The sequence below is a fragment of the Acipenser ruthenus genome, chromosome 30 (assembly GCF_902713425.1).
Source record: "Acipenser ruthenus chromosome 30, fAciRut3.2 maternal haplotype, whole genome shotgun sequence".
Lineage (NCBI taxonomy): Eukaryota > Metazoa > Chordata > Actinopteri > Acipenseriformes > Acipenseridae > Acipenser > Acipenser ruthenus.
Window position 1 is genome coordinate 14,416,795 of NC_081218.1, and position 23,006 is coordinate 14,439,800.

Genomic DNA, 23,006 nt, shown 5'->3' on the forward strand with positions numbered 1-23,006 from the left:
TGACTCCAGTACTAATATATTGAGATGTGTGTTTTTTTTCTGTAGGGCAGTGAACACCAATTCAACTGGCAGATATCAAGTGGCATTCATTGCAGGAGTTATAACAAACACAGAGACCTCACCTTCTGTTAAACACATGAGGACAGGATTCAAATAGATGTACAGTGCAACCCCCCCACACCTTCACTCCTTTGAAATAAAGACCTCTTGTAAGATGGGTTGCATAAACAGTAAGACCAGGCTTTATCGTTTTACTGTTTGACATTTTAAAACAAACAATTGTTACACAGCTGGGTCAAAATGTAGACTGGACAGACAGGAGCAACATGGTTATCATCACTAATTACAGCTTATGAACACTTTCTGTACAACAGCACTCTCCCAGACTGAATGCTCAGTAAAGCAGGCTTGCCCCAGTGATGCCATTACAAAAATATTAACATTATTATTATTATTGTTTGATTGATTGGAACTACAGCACTCTCTGGGTTTACAAAGCCTCGACAATCAGCTCTTATATAAATCTGTGCTTTGGAAAACAAAAAGGCAGATGATCCCGGGAATAAAACAGACATGAATACAGCTGCATAAAAGCATGGATTTACCCACATGGACTGCAACAGAAAGAACTTAAGAAACGCTAATCTGTGCTTCAGAGAAAAAATACAACACTTTATACTCCATGTGAACTCTATACATAAATGGAAGAAACACACATTCGGTTTCAAATGTACACACGCTTCATGGTTTCCACACAAATAGAAACTGTTGATTTTCTGAATCATGATGTATCTATTTCTAGATTGAATACTTTACTATTATGCTACTCAGTTACGCCTGCTGGTGTGTTTTGTAGTGTTGCATGTTAAAATCTTTGCTACAGGCTCCAATACTGCAAATCGCCACTAGGTGGTGCTGGTGTATATCACATTTATTGAGAATGAGGCTGGAACCTGGTCTCCATTAGGTTTGGGGTTGTTCTTCTATCACACAGACAGCAGCAGGCCGTGTTAATGGATACACTGGGTTATTAGGAAGCACTATAATGTTTAGATGCCATGTTTTGTTTTTACTTTGCAGATTTTTTTTTAATATTAAAAATGTGCTGCTTGCTGGTCGAACAGAAATCAGACCACGTGACCTACATCACAGGATGTCCTTCAGCACCAGGGAGCAGCTGGTGTCACCAAATAATTAGTTAGACAGGAAGTGATTTTTAAAACCTCTGATGTCACTCCTTTAAGCACTATCCTTCTGTCACCATGAACAGCATAGTTTATTAGTGTAGGGTTTGCATCTGAGCAGGCAAAACACACGCCACTCCAAACTAAACACCGAAATCTAGCCGTATCAAGTTTCCTAGAGCATGCATACACTTAGAGGAGCCTTCACGTCACAAGACCACTTTCTTACCCGCTTCAGATTGTAAATGACAGAAGGCACCCGGACACGTTTCATTTTCTTCCTGTGGATATTCCGATAGCTGCGTGTAAATGGGGAATCCGTTTGGCAGAGCTCAGGACGGTATTACCACCTTTGGCTTGCTATACAGTTATAAACGACCTGTGCTTCAGTATTAATGGCTATTACTAAACCACAAAAATTAATTACTGGGTTTTATTTTTGTAACTGTCATTTAACTTCTTTCGGTCAAGTCCATTCAGTGAGTTTCACAATTGTTCAGTTTTTGCATCCCAGCAAACTACTCTATTAGCACTTATTAGCATATAGGAGACTGTGCCAGATGGCAGTCAATTTCCAGCTAATAAAACCCTGACGAGTCACGCGGAGGGCAACCTTTAATTCTCTCGAGACTGTAACAAAAGGCACGTCTTTCAGATCAGTGTAGCAACTCCTCCTGATCAGCCTTCCTGCTCTCTGATCTCACACTTTGGTCAGCATTAACCCAGTCCTCAGACTACGTACTGGATGGTCTAGCTGGATAATGGCTTTTTTATTATTGTGTAGTTCTATTTTGTAGCATTTCTTTACACTTCTGTTTTGTCATTGCTTTACTGTTTGAATAGAGTTAGTTGGAGGGGAAATGCATCTTTCACCCACTGACTTTATAAAACTAGCATCAAATCTCTTGATCATTAAAACGCAGGGTCTCTTAAGCACTCTCAAGCTGTTTGTTTCTTAGTTTTGTACAGTGCTGTTGAATGTACAAAAAAATAGGAGTGAATTAAAATCCAGGAGGAAATGTTTCTGAAATTACACCCATCACTTCATATTTATCACATATCATAATACTAAACATACATCAATGTGGACAGGAGGTACAAGACTCATTGCAAACAGGTCAAGTAGACGCCCATTACAGTGTGAGGGGATACAGGGCTCCACAGATCTGGATTGCTAGCAGTGGAACTTCCATTTAAAAAGTTGTTTTGCATGGAGAAAGATGAGAAGATGGAATGCAAAAAAAAAATCATTTTTTTATTTCATGTAGAATGAGATACAAACTGCCTCCCCCAACTACTAAAAGTGCCAGGGGGCTGAGGTGAGAGAGCGAGAGAGACATACAAAACTGTGCAAGAGATATACATTTATTATTATTATTATTATTACTGTTAATATTTCTATTTTGCTCATCTTGCACCTTTGTACGAGAAGCAGCAAGATGCGCCGGTGAAATAAAGGACTGACTCTTAGGGCCCCAAAAAAAACCATTCATTATGAACTTGTACTACCCTCTGCTACAGCCTTGTTGGTTTCTCTGGGGGTGTGAAATGTGTGCGTGAGAGAGACACAGACAGAGAGAGATACAGTACGGACAGGTCTTGCTGAAGTCCTCTCACAACAGCAGACAGGGCTGCCTCCTCCTTCGTTTCCGGACCTGCAGGGCGGCCCGGGTGGCCATCTCGAATACCTCTCGCACTCCGTCCTTCGTCTTGGCAGAGCACTCCAGGTAGCCGAAGGCACTGATTCTGTTAGCCATGTCCCGGCCCTCTTCCGGCTTCACAGGCTCCTGAGAGAGAAGAGCTTCATTACAGTGGAACAGCTCTGTGCACTGGATGGTAAGGGTGTTCCATATTTCAAACAAGGACTCCTAGTGCGTTAAACACTAGGTATTTTATACAACAGTATACAACAGTATTTTAATGCCATCTGCCAGTGGAACAGACTGGTGAATATAGTGTACTATCAAGTAAGGGTGGGAGAGACTGCTCATTTGAAAGAGTAGAATAGTTAAGGTAAAAATAGTCGCCAGTTTAAACATGCATTTGCTCATGTCTGGTGCTCTATTTGTGAGCATACCGTTTTTCTTCTTTGAGTGTTGCAGTATCACTAATAATAGTAATTAATTAGTACTGTACAAGCTGCAGAAAAAAACAAGAAACCACTCATACATTCGGAGTCCTAAGGACTTGAAACCTTTTTCCCTTCTGCTGCATGTCTATCGAGGCTTGCCCCAAGCAGACAGTGTGAAGTACAGTTTGGTCTCTCTCTATGTGTCTGATTGATGCCTCGGTTGTGTTTTGTTTGCAGGGCCCGCCCACGTGTTTCTCAATCCCAGCAGCCCACCTGTTTCATCTTGGCCAGATCTCTCCGCGTGTGCTCGTCATTCCTCAGGTCTTTCTTGTTCCCCACCAGGATGATCGGCACGTTCGGGCAGAAGTGCTTCACCTCGGGGGTCCACTTCTCCGGGATATTCTCTGCAGGAAGGTGGGGGGGGGGGGGGGGGGAGATGTGTGTTGCTTAGTTACAGCTTCGTACGCGGACCTCAAATACTTATGCTTAATGTGCTCGTAGTGCAGCACAGGCGTCGCATGAAAACGTATCCAGACAGGCAAGTTGCAAAGCTGACAGTCCTACCTAAACTGTCAGGGCTGTCGATGGAGAAGCACATGAGGATGACGTCGGTGTCGGGGTAGGAGAGCGGTCTGAGCCGATCGTAGTCCTCCTGTCCTGCTGTATCCCACAGAGCCAGCTCCACCTGAAAACACACACACAGAGCCGCTCAAGTGTGGAAAACAATCACGCCAGACTCCTTCATATTCCAAGATGGAAACGCAAGCCTCAGGAACATCAAAACGAAGACCAGATGCAATGTTTTCACTACAGCACTTCAAAAGCAAATCACTAATGTGGGCCGGTCACGGCTGGTTAAGATTAGCAGATTACAAAATAAAAGGAACAGTGTTCTAGACAACGGGCTAAATATTCCAGAGCATTCGAATACTTTTTTTTTTTTTTTTTTTTTTAAATTTCGGAGTATTGCCAAAATGTGTTATTTATTTAAAATGTTAGACAAGCGCAAAATAACCCGTTATGTCAGCTGTTTGAGAACAATGACGACATGCTGTAATTAAGTGAACTGCCCAGAAGTACAGCTTGAGCTCAGAGAGAGAGTGTTTGTGTGTGTGTGTGTGTGTGTGTGTGTGTGTACATACGAGTATTTGGTGTATGTATATTTATAAAACAGGGGGGGAAGCACTTTGAAGTATTGTTACAACACTTCAGCCTCGCCTGTGCCACTGTAGTGGAAAATCACAGAGAATAGAGACTTCATAATACCAGAATAGTAAAGACAGGAAGGGGGAGGGAGGCAGGCATTTCTCAATCCACCTCGCCCTTCTCTCCGCTCTCCAACGAGGATATACAACAAAATAAAACTGTCTAACACAGATCTATCTTTAACTTTTCTATCACTCTAAATAAGCAGTTACCAAAGGCTTGCCAATGACCACTAAGTGAACCACAAAACCAACCTCACCCTGACCTCTCCTCGCTGGAGCCTCAGAATCACTATAGACCAGCACTGGGATTTATCCAGGACGCGTGTGTTGAACCCCTGCTCTTGAATATTTAGGGTTTACTGTGGAGTTTAATAAGACACACCTGAGCTTGTCACCTATGGCTAATAAAGCATGTGGTAAAACCTGGAATGGGTGAAACTGCTCTGCAATAGGAGTCTTATTTCCATCCCTGTAAACTGCATTTCTTCTTGGAAATTCCCAGTTTTAACTGAGAGCCTTTTAACTAAGTTTGCTTGAAGGAAGAGTTCTGTACTGAAGAACGATTGTAGTGATGTCTCTGTTAAATTGTAAAACGCTAAATAAGTGCACAGCTAGGTTATATTTTAGATTACATTCGAGGAGTCCCCCTCCCTGCTCACCTGCTTCCCATCCACCTCAATGTCAGCGATGTAGTTCTCAAACACTGTGGGCACGTACACCTCCGGGAACTGGTCCTTACTGAAAACGATCAGCAAGCAGGTCTTCCCACAGGCGCCATCCCCCACGATCACCAGCTTCTTCCGAATTGCTGCCATCTCTGGAGGAGAGACACACACAGGGATGTAAGATGCACATCGTGGGGTTCTGTACTTCTACACAGATGATCGGATAGATAACACAGTCTGGACGCGATTCATTTGGACCTATTGCTTTGAATTAGGAGATGCAAATTAGGTGGAGTGTGTGACGTGACATCACAGCAGCACAACTGCAAACAGTTTACATGAAAATGGGAGAGGGAGAGACAGAGAGACAGAGAGACAGAGAGACAGTGGTTTGAAATATTCGTGAATGGATTAACATTTCTTGAAACACCTTCCAGCACCTTGTGGAGTCTGTGCCACACTGCGTCAAGGCTGTGCAAATGGCAACCCAACCAGATAGCAGTCCTCCATAGTGGGAAGGCAGTGTTTCATTTTGAAAAGTGAAGGGCCAAGGCAAATCGGACGCTCTGTGACTGCGTGCACCTCCTGCCTGCCACTCAGTCCTGGGCCTCTCATAAGCACAGACCGAGCATTGGGACACTTGTGAACGCAGGCTGCCACCCACCCCCACTTCAATATTCTTCTTTTAGGTTAGTCATTCCCAGCATTTTAATGAAGGGAGACGGGTACTGTAGGCAGGGAGATTTGTATTCAGAAGCGGGAACTCAATAGCTGAGAGCTAGGTCGACTGGGTTTAAGGTAATGGCCCATTAATTTCAGTTTCCTCACAGCTACTGTATCAAGCTGCCCAGCCACAATCCCACACGCTTGCTCTCCACTGCAAGGCAGAGTGTGTCCTTAATAGAAAAATACGAATAGGAATTCGTAACTGCCCTGATCTTGGTGATACAGAACATGAAATAAAGTGCACATTTTTTAATATCAAGACATTTATTACAAACAAAATCGGCACGATAACATGGTTCGATCCTTACACCTTATAATGGCCCAAATAGGCCTATGTTAATCTAAATGACTTGTTTTTATTATATATAATTCCCTGCCAATAGTGAGGTTTGTCAAGGTCCAGCAAAAATATGAAATAATATTTAAAAGAGAATGTAATCTGTCTTCGTTAACACACCACAACCGCAGCAGTAACTCCCAGTATTCCCAGTGCACAACTCAACACAACGCTGGAAAGCCACTACAGCAGCAGTCCTTGGTGTAGTGGGATTTTTTTGCAGTAGCCCACTACCAACCAGGGACCAAAAAGACACACATTTACACACGAAACTGAACAAGCAGCTTGATTATTAAAAGCAGTGTGAAGTGAGGTTGAAACCAACTGACTCACCATCTAAATAAAACACACGCCCATCGTAACGCTGTAAAAACAATGCATCTCCTGACCAAGAGACACGTTTCCTCTTTGACCAGCTGGGATACCAGAACTGCAGTAGCACTCTCTTGGCAGGACTGCTCTTACTCCGTGTGGTTCTGCACGTTGGTTAAGGGAGGGGACTGACCCCCCCAATGGATAACCAAACAATGTAGCTTTTCCTCGTCCTGCCCTCCAGCCTGACAGGCTGTTGATTTGAACCGACCCGACCCCATTGCTGATAAGGATATCAAACATGAAATAAACAAAAGAGACAGAGGATGTTGAAAAAAAAAACAGCATTGGGGGATATCTTCTCAGAAGTGATGCAGACGTCAAGCATGTGACTTGCACCAAGATCCTCAAGAACAATTGCCTGATTTCAACTCTATTAATGAGATTATAATGTTTCTTCTGGTTCTGCTCCCTGTAAAAATAGGTGTGAGGGTGTTCAACTTGATGGAAATATTTTATATATAAAAAAAAGTTTATATAGTTAAGTTAAAGTCGATTTGCTTTTTTTCTTTTAAAACCAGCTCCCATTTGTCTGGTGGTGCAACCAAGCAATACATTAACATGACATGATTGGAAACCACTGCTCTACATCTTTGTCAAAATGACCAACTATATACCTAGAATCTGATCCACAATTAAAAACATTAAGAGGTGGAGAGTATAGAAACACTGAAATGCTCTTAATAAATTCCATGACTGACGTCTTCAAAATGTTGTTCATTGAATTTATTAGGGATTTCAGCAATGTTAAAATGTAAAAAATTCTCTGAATACAAGACTTTCCAGTTAAAAGTGCAGGATTTTTTAAATTAAAATTATAATAATTTAAAAAGTCCTTATTTACCGTACCTACAGTAACAAAACGGACACACCCTTAATTCAAAAGTTTATCGGAAATGGATTACAATAAAACAGACCAATGATTTGTTGAGAAACTGCCAAGCACCCTTCCCTCTAGGGCTAGCCCTGATCTGAGGACAACAGAACATCAGGCCAGTCAGGAACACGAAGAGACAAATAAATAAAAGGTCTCAGATTTGATTTGGATGCGATTCTCTGCCCCGGTACCACGCTGTGCTTGTTGGCAGTCAGACGCAGGCCTCCCGTGAACAAGGGACACAAACAGATCAATACTGGAGCCTCACAAGGGAACAGTAATGGAGAGGATATAGAGAGCGCTGGGAGTTTGTGGTGACAGCGTCGATAGCGCAAGCACTGGAGAGAGGCCAGAGCCCTGGAGAGAGGCCAGAGCCCTGCAAGACTCGTCCAGGGAGGGAGGGAGGGAGGGGAGGAGAGGCGCTGGAACACCATTACTCCTGACCTGCTGGCCTCCCTCGCCATTAACCCACAAGCTATCGACCAGCGAGGTGATAGAGGCAAGTTAATAGAACAGTACTGACACAGATTCAAAATGGATTAGAAGATGCTTAAGCGGCCATTATCACAGGGAAAAGAACTTCTGATAGTGTTTGTAATCTTAAGAGGAGTGAAAAGCAAGGGTTTAAAACCCATTTCTTTCATTGCAAAGACATTGGGCCCAATTTAGCAAGCTTTAAGACATGTATTTATTTGTAGACTGTGGTTATCAATAGCTGATGAACATTTATTTATATATTTTTATACAAACAATAAAATTTCATTTAATTAAGGTTAAAAAAAAAATCTGGTCAGCAGTTAAAGCAGGTATGTACCTGAAGCAGTTAATAAAAAGGCAAGACATTCTGAAGATGTCATTTTAAGAAACAGCCCCACATGTATCACAGCAAGAAGTATGGCTATTAATAGCGAGTCCCTCTAGCGCTGCAGTGTGTCGGGAAAGATAAAAATACCCGATTCTCCAGCACAAATTACCTGGGAAACAGCAAATAAATAAATAAATAATGCAATTGTCTTATATTTAAAGGGTATTTAAATCACCTCTTTAAAAACAGACCATCTGTTACTTAAATCACTCTACCATAATATTAGACAGACAGGATACCAGCCTACTGCAGACTGACGTTCGGCACTTTCATATATAGATATACACAGAAACTGATTTCACAGGTCCCCATTAGTACTAGACTACCTCTTAACAGACACAATTCTAAACATTCAAGGCTTGTACAATGTTAACACTCTAAACTATTAACAAGTAATTATACTAGTTGTCTTTTTGTGAAGTTTTGTGCTGATAGAGTTGACTAATAAATTCTGAATTTGTGACTAAAGCCTGCCATCAGTTTTGATTTGGAGTTCATTAAAAGTTTATCCATAACTTTTACAGTCATGCTTTAGGCTTGCTGTCAGCCGAGGCACACCCACAGGAAGTGATGTAGTATGTGAAGTCAGAGCTCTCTGGGGGTTCCTTGTCCTTCCTGCTGTTCAGTGGAAAGCTCTGCCCCAGCAATCGTCCTCCCTGATAACCTTGCCTGGCTATCACAGTGCTTTATCAAGTCCTCCGTCACATGGCTGTGCAAACACTGCTATTTGTCTCAGTCCCGGAGCTGAGCACTTTATCTAGCAAACCTGGGGTATCTATCCGCTCCAGGTCAAGCGATGCATCTCCCTTCCTTTTAGAGGGAGTTAAGGAGGAAGGATTTCAAAACCAGGACTGGAAACAGTGAAATTCCTCCAGGCAGCCAGATGTTACTGTATTCTAACTATCTTTACAAATCCTGCAGCTTTACAGCCTCTATTGCTGGACAAGTAGCATGTAAGTTTTCCATTCAATTCTTCAGCTTCCTTCTCATGTGCCTTTCAGGCCAATTAAATCCTTTTCTAAAAACGGAAACTCTTTTGGTGTTTATGTTTTAGTGCCTAAACTATCGTATCGGTAATGCATTTTCACTTCGATGCGAGTCAAGCCTACATTACAATCTTCCTTTCCTTATTCACTTCCTGTGTTACAGATAAAAAGGACCCCCAATAACAGGAAGGTGGGGGTTCTGATGCCTGTAACACAGGAGGAAGTTAACTTATAATGCTATAGCAGGAAAAGAACATTGTATGGGATTTCAAAAAAGGCTGATCGTTAGGAAGTAGTTTCTTTGCCATCATTCTGGTCGGTTTGCAAAGTTAGCAAATGTAGGCTAGTCCCAAAGTGACAGATCACTAGATAGCAGTGGATCTGACTCTAGAAAGACAACCATCCAGCAGATTATACCTACAGCTACGGTATGACAGGAAATTAGAACTGAAGAGCAACTCCTGAACTCCGACGAAAGCATCTTTTAGACTCAATTACTCAAATATTATACTTTGTTTTATTGTATTATAATAAAAGCAAAAAACAACCCCTTAGAAATATCCCAAAAAAAAAATATTATTTTGCTTTATTAATAAACACATTAATTGGCTTCAGTTTCTCTCAGTAGAAAAGCATGGCACAGTTCAAGACAGCTTTACACACATTTCTTTGCAAATTACACATTTGTAAAATACGTTCAGGAGAAGTCCCTGCTGCTTAGGCTGGGGGTCTTATTTACAAGACTGTATGCGTCTAGTTTCCATGGGGATGCTATTGGCTGTAGAACACATCCTGCCGTTCACATGTTTCTGTCAATCACTGCAAAGCAGCATGGGAAATATGGGACCACAAAGTGAAGTGATGTGATGGCAAGAGACGAGACAGCCAACACTGCACTGAAAAGAAAACAACCGTGCAGTATACCAAGAACCAGCGAGTCCAACCACTGACTGTCGTTCGATCAAATCCATAGTGTCTGGCTCATTTATTTGACTGGAATAAAATAAAAATGACAATCGCGATTGCAAATGGTTATAATGAAATCTTAAAAAGTCCCAAACGAGAATTCTCTTTTAAAAGAAAGCTTTGGAAACTCAGGTTGAAAACAAAGTCATTTAATAGTTCGGCTTCTTCAATCCTTCTAAAGTAGGGCAGACAGTTCTTTTGTAATGGACGCAGTCCAGCTGCAGTTTCCACATTCTTGTTTGTTATTTTTGCCAGACCTTCCCTGAACAGGAAGTGCAGTGTTTTGTTTGAGGGCTCACCCACAAGTCCTGGTGTTCCAGTAATCTCTGAGAGTCAGCCAGCCTGCACGCTCCTCAGAGTACGCCACTCCACCACCTCTTTCCTTTGGCTGTGCTTCATATATATTCCTTTCTATTTAAATTGGACCGTACACCACAGTCAATAAGAAACTGGCCCAAGCCTCTAAGCATTTTTAACAGTCACAAAAGTAGTTTATTACTGTCACGCTAGTTTCAGTGTGACTCACAAGCTCAGTTTGGTTATTATCATACTTCAATTCATATATATAATAAATATGGATTTCAGGCCTCAGCTCACAGTGGGAAACTATGCTCTCCCTCCCCCCAGGGAAGAACTACAGTCTCCAACGAGGGACTATAATTGTCCCCTGGAGGTAACTATAGTTTCCCCTTGGGGGGCCATTAGTTTCCCACTAGAGCCGAGGTCTGCAGTCCATATTTATTTTATGAAACAAGAAAGTAAGCGAGGCATGATTGAGTGCTAAATATGACTTTGTATATTTTTGTTTAAATCTAGCTGTTACAAAATAAAATATTAATAAATACCACGAACATGAAAATTCTGTATGGGGAAAGGCAAAATGAATGTGGCTTGTATTGAAATGACCAGTGCTTTAAACACGGGCAGTAAAACTGAAACACGCTGGGGGTCAGAGGTCAAAGTGAGGGGCGCTGTTATGGTTTCCATCTGCTGGAAGCAGGAAGTCGCATCTGAAAGGATTTGAGATGTTAGCAGGCTGGGCAAACAATGACAGGTTTACTGAAGCAGATCTCATGCTAAACAAATGCAAATAATCCTCAGCTACCATTCACTTTAAATTTATTTATTTTTAATATTGGAGGCAATATAGACCAAACAAAACGCTATAGCTTATATGAACACTTTATTAAATATTTAATATTCAAAATGAACGTATCTCCATATTGTATTCAAGTTTAATTTGAATTGACGGATGTAGGCATTTAGAATGACTCACACATTAGAGGAGAAAAATATTGAATTCCATGACTCAGAATTGTTGTTGTTGTTGCTGCTGCCATCTTATGACATTCAAGCCCACAGGATGTGAAGCCCAGATGAAAAACACCCACGACAGCCTGAATTACCACCCAGCTTCCCTCAGGACATCTCAACGATCACAACCACCATCTGCACAGAAGTGTTTTCAGGACTTGTTCAAAGATCTGCCCCCTGGAACACAGTCTGTTTTTCTTGAATCATGTACACTAGGGGCGTAAAGATTCGCTGCGAACCGCTCAAACGGTTCTTGAATGAAGAAGTGTATGTATGAATACAAATTCATTTTATGTCTTAAAAAAAAAAAAAAAATGTAATGATCTTATTCTGCATCTTCCAGCGGCCCGGGAGCACCCCATGCATCTTGCTGCACACCGTTACACCCCTCTGTAAACTGAGCTGCAGATTGCTTTTACTGGACAGACTTGTATAGCAATGGCGAGGCTGGTTCTGTGGTTACCACACTACCTGGTGCACAGTACACTTGGGACGGATCAGGTCTTGCTTTAGAATTTAAATTGGCACGTTTGTGTTATTTTCTAGTAAAAAATCCGAACCATATTCACAACCTCATGGAGAACGGGCAGAGTAGACTAGGATCAGGATCTGAAGGTTAACTGGCTTTAAAAAAATCTATATAAAAAGAACAAATGTAGGCCAGCTTGGTTTTGGTTTTCAAACCCTTCGTACTGCACCTGGAATAGGTAGACAAGAGCCAGTTTTAAACAGGCAGCATCGACTGGTGCCAGGCCTGGCTTTCAGGACTACCCTCAATTCAAGACACAGGACAGCAGGACTACATTCTTCTCCCATCTCCCATGAAAACGCTTCTCTTTCATCGTCCACGCGAAGCAATCCATCCCACATACTGAGACTTGCACACAGCGATGCATATCATTTCTGGAGTGTACCGAGGATACACTACCTACAGTATCTATCATGCTTTCTCACTAGAGCACACCTTCTCCATACAAATCACCAGGGCTCTGAGAACTAGCAATAATTCTAGTTCTTTGATTGTGTGAAGAAATGACGCCTCCCACTTAAAACCTGCAAGCAACCCTTACCCAACTGAAGCTGAATTGAGAAAATAAATCAGTGTTGTTAATCCAGCGATCACACGCAATTAGTTTTACACCAGAGCACTTTCCATCAGTCATTTTTCAACATAATGGGAAAAGGATTGAATTGGGATTCATCTGGTTTCATCAGTGGACTTTCAATTATTGCTTTTTACAGAAAAAAAAAACATCAGTCCCAAACTGCCTGACTCTCCACAATCTGTCACTTTGAATGGCTGGGAACATGAATAAAATGATCAATTATGTGTCTAAATTGAACTCTGATAAAGTAAATGGGTGATAAATTTGAACAGGGTCTGAGCTCTGAAAAGAGACAAATGAATGCCAATTATACCTCTCCTTGATGACAAAAGTAGTGCCGTCTTTCACTTTGCAACTGTCAGAATGCATTTCTAATAAATAACGTCAACACCACGTTTCAACAAAATTTAAAAAGCGTTTTTTCCAGACAAAATGTAAGTGTGACATGCAGATGGACTTCTATACACAGTACACAGACACTCGCATGGAGCCACAGAATCCAAGTCTCTCAATAACGTATATTAAAATATCTATATACAATGTGATTGAAACAGCACCAGTAAAAGAAAGAAAAAGCATTCAAAGCAATCTGATGTGAAGATGCAAATTACAATCAAGCATCGCCGTCAAAGCCTAATGAATCAACATTCCCTACATTCCATCTGCGTTGCATAATCCCAGGTGAGCGTGGATTGGACAATGCAAGGCAATTCTGTCTCCATGAAACTGAAGTATCAGAGTACATTCCAGCCACTGCGATCTTTCAACACCCATCAGACAGTCCAGACTGTAGCAAGCTTGGACAGGGAGTCAGGCCGGGCTGGTCTGGAGTCTGAACAAAAAGACAGAAGCCGTCGGCACTGGGGAACAGCAACAGACGTTCCCACAATGGGCAGAAACCATCTCAGCAATTAATAGATGCTCTTTAAAGGCTATTAGGATAGAAGCATAGTTCTGCTTTACTACTCCAGGGGCGAGCTTCAAGAAAAGGAGGAAGCGTGTGTGCCTGCAGCTAAAACTCTACCTCAAGTCCAGCAAAGCAGCATATATATATATATATATATATATATATATATATATATACACACACACACACACACACACACACACACACACACTGCTCGGGGAGGAAACTTTCTGCAACTTGACAAAGAAAACCACGTGGTTTTTCTACTTTCCAAGAACAAATGGGGGGGAAAGCATCAGCAGCAAACCGTGCCTGGTAAGCCAACAAGTTCTGGTTTCGGAAGCAAAGCGTGCGGAAGGCTTTAAACGGTGAATAACTTCCTCTTCTGTGTTCTGCTTGTACTCTGAGGTGCAATCAGCTTGCTGAAGCCAAAGCCACGCTCCTTCCACCACCAGCACCAGCACCCGCACCCTCCCACTGCACAGCTAGGGACAAGAGCTTTGCATCACCTAGAACTTAAGGACTGAGACATCATAATAAAAATATATCTTACTTAACATCATGTAATCAATTATACTGCAAAAGTCTAACGAATAGTAGAACAGTATTTCATGTTGGATTTTTTTCAATTTTTCGTTAAGTATAGGGGGTAAACTTCAAAGCGGTATCTAATTCAATGTTATCGTAACATTATTCAACAAGTTTAATTGGACTTTATGAAGCAAAACTTGTTAATTCTACAGGGAGATGTAAAACCTTTGGCCATAGCTGTATATATGCTACAAAACATGGCGTGTTTACTATTCTTAAAAAAACACCAAAACACAAGGAAAAGGTAGATGGAAACTTACAGCTACAGATGGAGGTTTGTGGATATAGAGCAAAGTTCACATTGTGAAGTGATTTGCAGTGAATCACAGCTCTCTGGCTGCTCCACCCCACACACTGCAAGACCCTTCCTTTCACAGCTCAGCTGTCTCCAGCTATTTTCAGACAGTCAAGGAAGTCGGTGACCCATCGGCCTGGATTGTACACAACACTCAATAGGGAGAGAACACAGTGCCTAGTGAGAGGCTACGATGCCCAGCAGAAAGAGCAGAACCGCGTTAATCTAGTTAATTATCAACGTCTTTATTTAAAAATACAGTGCAGAATCTCTGACCTCTTGAGACGAGAGGTTAAAGTCCCATTGCAAAGTACTGCTGCTTGCTCAATACCCTTATCTTTGTTATACTTTGCCTGACGACACCACGTACTGCATGAACTATTACTGGTTATCGCTGCTGCAACAGCGTACAAACATACTAACCGCATCATAAGATGTACTGGAATCATGACCCTGCAATTTCTTTAAGTTTGATTATAGCTCAATTCACCGCACACCACATAACAAACCAGCCCAACATTTCCAAAAGCTCTCCTAATGTGTGGGACACATGTCTATAGTCTAAAGGATTTAGGTGCATACAGTCAGAGAACTGTTCAGAAACTACAGACAACCAATGAGATCTGTATATTCTGTTGTGAATGAAAAAGGGGATTTGTTCCTTATAAAAAAAGGTCACTAGGAATTGGAAGTATTTTTAAACTTTAATGTTTATGTGATTAGGGACTGGTCAATAAAGCAATCGTTTTCATGGTACACTGGAGAGACTATCATTGAAAATGTATCAAATGCATGAAACAAACCAGAATATAAAATGAAAACTAAGCCAGTCAAGGGACCGAATAAAACATGGTTTTAACAGGGAATTGACCTTACTACTGAAGGTCAAATTAATACCAACGTTTTGATAACTTAAAAACTTGCTAGTCCTGCTAATTTAGCTGGTTAACATTTTTTATTTAATGAAAACTATTCCAGTTGACTGTTTTAGTTTCTAGATTTTTATTTTAAAAATCAGAAGTTCATCGTGCTGCATACCAGACGGTTTGTTTAAAAATTTAAAACCACAAGCGGTTCACCACTGACAGCATGTCGGTCTTAACAGAGATACTTAATACTTACATTGCCTTCAACAGGAGAAAATGGGACTGAAAAAAAAAAAAAAAGTCTGAGGCGGTTTGCAATATTTTGTATATTGGGCTTAAGTGTCACTGGGCTCTTTGTCTGCCCAGATTATGTGCTTCAAAGGAAAAATGTGGTCACGTTGTTCTGTAACAATGGTGAACTTTCAGAAGGCACGACTGACTTAAAACAGGTTTTCAAATGGCTTAAACCACAGTAAAACTGACAGGTTCTCAAAAACAGCAGAAATCAGAGCGCCATACTCTGTGTACAGTATCAGTTTAGTCTCCTGTAGATTACTCTGCGTGCAGGTGCAAGCAGAAAGGGATCTATTCGGCAAAGTCACAGCAGCTTGTCCAAATAGGACAAGCCTTTAGGGACCAAAACATTGGCTCCTATTTCTGAAGCGACACATCAACACGATTCTAAAAATGATTCTCACGTCAAAGACTATCTTTGTACTCCTTCTACTCACAAATAGCTACTTTAAAAACTTCTTCATAAGGGAAACTTGGAATGGGTATGAATTATCTAAACTTGTAGTTTAGTTAACGTTGTAGCATTTCCTGTTTAAGACTTTATATCCTGCTGACTTGGCAGAAAAATAAACCATGTGGTCTCAACAGAATCGTGTCTACACAGACACGGTGAAACCCTTACCTGTCACCTTGTAACACTGGACCCCAGCCACTTTAAAAGTTTACTAGTCAGGGTAATTAAATATAATTACAAGTCATTCCCTTTGAACCACCAGGAACAAGGAATAGAAACAAGGAACTGGGGCAGGAAATCATGAACAGAAATAATGGGCAGTCCCATGAAGCTGGTCCACCACTTCTCAAAGGTTTTTTAGTTCCTTCAGCAATGGATTATGACACTTCATGGTTCCTCATTCCACAGACCTGGCACCCAGTCAGAAACTGGTCACGCTTTGCAGGAGATTTAGAGAAAAGGCACGCACCTCGGCCTGTTTCATGAAGCACATCAACTCTCCTAGGCGGTACCTGTTCTAAGCTAGACACTAGCTTACCAAGCGTCACTGATCTTAAAGTGTGACTGATCTGAAAAGAAAAAGGGGATGTATTCACTTTTTGTTATTATTTTATTATTTATTTCTAAGCAGACATCCTTATCCAGGGCGACTTACAATTATTACAAGATATCACATTATTCTTTACATACAATTACCCATTTATACAGTTGGGTTTTTACTGGAGCAATCTAGGTAAAGTACCTTGCTCAAGGGTACAGCAGCAGTGTCCCCCACCTGGGATTGAACCCACAACCCTCCGCTCAAGAGTCCAGAGCCCTAACCACCACTCCACACTGCTGCCCTGCAGCCTTAATAAAATGCTGTGTTTATCCTCCACCGACGATCCCCCTCCACATACTAGTAGCATCCTTATATTCGATTTCATTCCCGCAACAAATCTAAAGGGGCAGCAGTGTGGAGTAGTGGTTAGGGCTCTGGACTCCTGACTGGAGGGTTGTGGGTTCAATCCCCAGTGGGGGGACACTGCTGTTGTACCCTTGAGCAAGGTACTTTACCTAGATTGCTCCAGTAAAAACCCAGCTGTATAAATGGGTAATTGTATGTAAAATAATGTGATATCTGTATAATGAATGTGAAATAATGTATAATGTGAAATAATGTAAAATGTGATATCTTGTAACAATTGTAAGTCGCCCTGGATAAGGGCGTCTGCTAAGAAATAAATAATAAAAATAATAATAAAAAGGAAGGCTGTCGCCACTTCATCTTAAGTGTTTTCTAATTTGTGTGATCAGCCGTCAAGGAGCCCCTTATCTGTGACTAAGCAGGAAGGTTCGTTCAGCTGCGAGTCACAGCCTGGAAAGTGCTGGAAACGATTGAGGGGGCACAACCATCAGGGAAGGTAGCGGCTCTGTGTGAACCATCTGGCGAAGAGGTCTCCCACCAACGCAGCTCGTCTTAATCAGCTGCTGTTACCCTGACCCTGAACGTGAAGTAGCTAAGAGAAAACCAAATCCCCTTGGTTAAGACAACCCTTTCGAACGGTCGTTTTGCAGTGACCCAGCTCAAAGTAGGCAATTTTAATAATAAACTTGATTGAGGCAGGTCTACAGTAGATGCCAGACTTGTGCGAGTTTCTAACACTGTGGAACGTATTCTGCATCGTTCCTTTGCCTAACCCATTCCTAGAAACCTCACTGAGCGCTCTGCCCACAAAACTACCCCACCTACATTCAATACTGCATTCTTTCAACCAAGAATTATTAAAACCACATTTTCTTGATCAACAAATGCATTTTCTGGAATGGTTTGATATATTTGCAAACTGCTATGAACAAACAAAAAGGACAGATAAAGAACGACCTAGTAATCTTAAACTTTAATCTCTCGTCCGAGTCAAACCTCCCTCTACACACAAACCTCCCCCGGTATAGAAGCCTTTAGAATTGCTTTTTGGTTACTTGTTTTACTGGTTTCAGGGTCAACTTTAGGACACAGTGGGCAGAACGTGTAGGTCTATTTGGCTTGGGGCTGCACCTTGGCTAGTGAAGCTCGCATCTGCGTTCTTCGTTTTCAAATTAGAAAGCATAGTACAAACAATGAGTTTTGAGGATTATTTCAGCCCCATAACACTGTTCAGCCTATTTTGGTTTTGTATTTGAGTCAATAAAGATTGATTTGAATCATCTCCAAACTGGATTCGATTGTCCAGTCAGGGAAAAGTGCACCAACTGCCCACATCATATAATTTACTACCTACAATTTGCTGGTGATTTGCTCACAGCTGAAAATATAGACCACCCTATCTTGGGGCCCCGCTTTTAACAGATAGACATTTCTCTAGATCCTTATTGGTAGGGAATCCGCACTGACAATGGTACACGGACAGCGTTGCTCCTGGCACTAAACATTCTACTTGATTAACTCTAATGTCAGCACACAATGCTACCATGCAGAAACTCACACTCGCATTATAACACATAATTAACACAATGCCCCCACTCCCGCCGTCTTCTGTTGCTATAGCAAAGGGTTTCTAAATCTGAAAAAAACAAATCAGTCCGCAGCCAACAAATTCTCCTGGTTTGTTTAGTGCAGGCTCCAAAACTCAAGCTAGTCACTGGACACTTATTTGAAAGACACTTCCCCAATACCCTCCCGAATGGCCACAAATGTCTAGAATGCTACTGAATCATTCTTGCCAAAAGACTAAAACAGACACACTCCTGCAATGTGAAACACTTGGAACACTGTATTTGTATCTGCAACCTTTACTGCAACCAGAAAACCACGACTTCACAAATGGAGCCCCGTTGAATTTCCAGACAGCAAGGTGATCTCTGAACTCAAGGGCAGGGCTTGACACTTCAGTATGCTACAGATGCTTGAGGTGTCTTTACTGCAGTTTCTTAATACCATGCAGTTGGATGACATTTAATTAAAATGTTACAGTCTTAATTGCTGGGTTAACATTTATTTAAACCCTGCAGATCCTAACCTATTTTAAAAGTACATCTGGGAGCTTGGTTTGCAGCTTCGAAGAGCATCTCAAAATCTGCCAAAGATATCTCTCTAGGGCTATTCCCTTCCTATACAGGGACTGAGCTGCACAGATCAAACCACAGTAGTCACTGGCCTATTTATTTTATTTTTGGGGTGGGGAGGGGTGACCCAATTAGCCGCTCGAAACTTGCGTGCTTCCTTTTAAAACTACAGGTGTCACGCTGCAGTGTGCCACCAACATACTGCATTACACTAAAATAACAAACTGGGACAGGTGCATTCACACCAATTAGAAGATTACATTCATTCTTTCATGAAGAACTGATGCACAAACCGGTCGCAGTGCTTCTGGTCACACATCACGACATGTTAGGAGAGGAATTAAGAAATCGTTTACTCCTTACAAAAGCTCTGAAGAGCCAGCTTACTGGATTCTCTGACAGTCCAGCCTGCTGTGCAAGGAACACCCAATGTGTATGTCTGTGTATTAGCACTGTACGCCCCAGCATGACACAGCAGCCAGGATTCTAGGGGTGCTGAGGGTTCATGATATAGATAGCAATTGCCTCCCGCTGATGTCCTTTTCGCATCCAGATGGAGAACCCAGTAGGCGATCAGAGAGAAGCAAATCACTCAAGACCTTGCAGTTCTCTAGTGGAGATTATTCTTCATCTATATCCAAATCTGGGTACGTGTGCCTGTCTCTCTGTGTGGACGTCTGCCGTTATGCAGCCAATATATTATCGTCATTAAAAGGAAAATAAATCTTGTGACTTTTTTTAAAAAAGAAAGCCATAGTTGACTTTGCCAACTACTCTTAATTTTTGCTGTCGATCATGTCTTTATACAGGAAAGTACTTCACACGAATGGAAAGAAAGAAAGGAAATGTAATTAAATGAGCTGAAAAGCCCTTTGAGAGTGCTTCTCGTCTCACCACCATCACATTAAAATTGCATTTAACTACCCAAAAGCCCATAAAAAAACAACCCTGGAATGTCAATAAATGTTTATGGTACAGATTTGACTGGTTTACTGCAGTAACCTTTAACTGAAGAGTCCCACAATCTGGTTGTCACATAAAAATCAGGCACATCGGTTCTAAAAAGCTCTCATTGACGAACAAAGGTTCCAACCTGTGCAGATCATCGCACTAGCACAGCTTGATACACTGGTTAGCCCAGGAGATTGCTCCCTCTACTCTTGTCATTTTATACACCTTTCATGCGAAGCCTTCCTCAGATACTGCCAGTCTTTCAGTCACTGTGTCTGATGTACAAAACAGAACAAGCAGTTTGTCTATCCTGCCGACCCAGGTTCTTATTTTGCCACACCAGATTAACCAAATAAAGCTGTTTGCAAGACTTATTTTGTTCTCATATCTATCTATCTATCTATCTATCTCTATTGATGTATCGATGTATCTATATCTATTGATATAGATATTTAGATATAGATATAGATCTATCTATCTATCTATATAAGCTTGCACTGAAAGTTAGTACGCTCCTGTAATAATTCGAGTCAAATCCCCGGACACCACAACAAACTCACACAATTGTAAATAGCTTATTCTCATCCTCTGTGGGAAAATGCTTCCATTAATCCCTTGGCAGGATAACGTTATCTTACTACAATAGGCAAAAATCAGACTTTTGGTGCTTTGCTATAAAACCGAGAATGGAGTCAAATTTTGTATTTGTTTAAAAGTTTCTGTTTTTCTACATCAAGGTAATTAAGGTCAGGGAATTCTATAAGTAACATGGTAAACACAAAACCCTATTCGCATGCGAAACTAAACACAAAGCAAGCCTAACATTGCGACAGACGGATTGATAACACGCTGTCATCCTACAGGATATTTTGCTCCGACTCATTCCGACGCATTTTAAAGTTCACGGTTTGTTTTTGTTTGTTTTGTTACTAAAAAAAACAGAGCGACCGGCAACGGAAAGCTACTTAAACTGTCTTGTTAATTAATACAAAACTTTTTGAACTTATTTAAAAGTCAGACACCTGCAATATAGCTCTCCTGAAAACAATATAAACGTTTTGGAAACATTACATTACAGTATAAAAGATCCTTAGACCTATCTATATATTTACTATACTTATATTTAATAATAATAATAATAATAATAATAATAATAATAATAATAATAAGATAGAAAATAGTTAGCATAAAATATGTTAAGGCCTTGTCGTACAAAATATTAATCCTCCAGTGATACACCAGCTGAATCAATGTCTGAAGTAACTTCTGGCAACTTTTACATAAACTTTCAAATTGAGGAAACCGCAGTTTATTAACTGTACTGGCAAGTCACGGGCCAGCAATTCCAATGCGATTCTGTATTCCCAAGAAATTGACAAAGCGCCGAGACATGGGTGTGGTAAATTTAACCGAGAGCCCCCCCACAGTCAGGCCTTGGCGGTTTGTTATTCCAGACTACGTCTTCTTGAGTTCTTCGTTTGGGGGGAGGAAGGGAATGGTCAGCGTGTGATAATTAATTAAAAAATAGCTACATTATACACTTTGTAAACGTTTCGGTTTGAATAGACACGTTTTCATGCTGCAGGGAGTAAGATGTTGAAGATACATCTGCCACATTAATTACAGTTCTTGTAAAAACAGGTTTCAATCGGAAACTTCTGCCAATTCCAGGGTAGCGCTTGAACGGTGAACTGACTCCCTCTGACCGCGTAGCCGCATCCAGCAACGCTTGCAAGTGTGCATCAGTTTGAACAACTCTCGTTTGTGGCAAGGGTATTTAAAAGACGAAACATTTAACGGTCATGGTTAGGTTTTCACCAAGTGCTTTAACAACAACGAGTCTTATTTAAATAAATACAAATAAATTAAATAAAACAAAAAGCATTAAATTCGCTCATATCGATACACAGCCTGCCCCGCCTATAGCCAATTCAGAAGGGGGAGAATTACGATAATTTACACCGATAATAATAGTCCAAGCAGTAAACGATATGGACCAATTGAACAAACAATACGTTATTTACGGATTATCAGAGGGTTCTGTGAAAACTAAGCAACCCCAGCCACAACAAACGCCCAAACTTCAAATAAGCGTATTCCTTTCCGCTGTAGAAAACCTTAAGATGTCAAACAAGTTATGTGTTTATTATTTTTTAAGGAGGCAACTGGTATTACTCGGTATTCTTGGAGCACTGCCCATGCCCTGTCTACTTTAAACGCATATGTACACTTGGTTATAAAAATAAATAAAAACACGTCTATACGCAAACGTCAATTTCATAAACTTGTTTCGTTTTTGTTTTTTGTGGCAGTTCATCTAGGTAATCGTCCGCTTTACCGTTGCCGAAGTTATATTACCACCGGCAACTGGACACAAAACCGCCTACTTTTTTATTTTTTATTTATCAGCAATTTTTAAAAACAAAATAGTACACCGTGCCGTTTCAACATCCAGCAACCCACCAACGATTCAAACTCGAATCCTCTCACCTTCTGAGTCGTGTTGTTTTCTGTTTTTCTCGCTTTCTCCGCTGTCGCCCTGACTGCAGTGTTAAACTGACTGTATTTTTCAGCCAAAAACACAGCCTCCACCCACTCCACTGAAAGACGGAGTTAAGGTATTTTTTACTGCAGGGTAGACGAGGGAGGGGGCACAGCTGTTGGAATAATTGAAACCTCCTCCCCTCACGGTTAAAAATAATGACATCATTCCCACAACAAGGATCATGGGAGTATAGAAGGTGTGGGATATGGCGGGGGTGTATATTTCTTAAAGACGCAGAGCGGCTTGGCCAGGCTGCATCAACGCCTGTGACTTACAGAGTCAATGACGTAATCTTTCATGTTTCTTCCATCCCTTACACTGTTGTGTTCTGATTGCAATTACATTGTAGTGTGCGAGCAGAGAGGGTTCTTTGCTTATGAG

At 41.2% G+C, this 23,006-nt stretch overlaps 1 protein-coding gene across 1 annotated transcript; it reads right to left on the reverse strand.

Moving 5' to 3' along the window:
- Positions 1 to 2,418: 2,418 nt before the first annotated feature.
- LOC117429429 (rho-related GTP-binding protein RhoA-D) lies at positions 2,419 to 22,763 on the reverse strand. The gene is made up of 5 exons (XM_059005145.1): positions 22,571 to 22,763; positions 5,123 to 5,280; positions 3,820 to 3,940; positions 3,529 to 3,659; positions 2,419 to 2,971 (listed from the first exon to the last, which is right to left on the reverse strand). The coding sequence occupies exons 2-5, from the start codon at positions 5,276 to 5,278 to the stop codon at positions 2,798 to 2,800; spliced, it is 582 nt and encodes a 193-aa protein (XP_058861128.1). The 5' UTR covers positions 5,279 to 5,280; positions 22,571 to 22,763; the 3' UTR covers positions 2,419 to 2,797.
- Between the last annotated feature and the right edge of the window lie 243 nt (positions 22,764 to 23,006).

Coding starts and splice junctions, on each gene's coding strand:
- LOC117429429 (XM_059005145.1), bottom strand. CDS start 5,278: ATGGCAGCAATTCGGAAGAAGCTGGTGATCGTGGGGGATGGCGCCTGT. Junction 3,941..5,122: donor TTGAGGTGGATGGGAAGCAG/GTGAGCAGGGAG, acceptor GTGTGTTTTCAG/GTGGAGCTGGCTCTGTGGGA. Junction 2,972..3,528: donor ATCTGGCCAAGATGAAACAG/GTGGGCTGCTGG, acceptor CTTCTCTCTCAG/GAGCCTGTGAAGCCGGAAGA.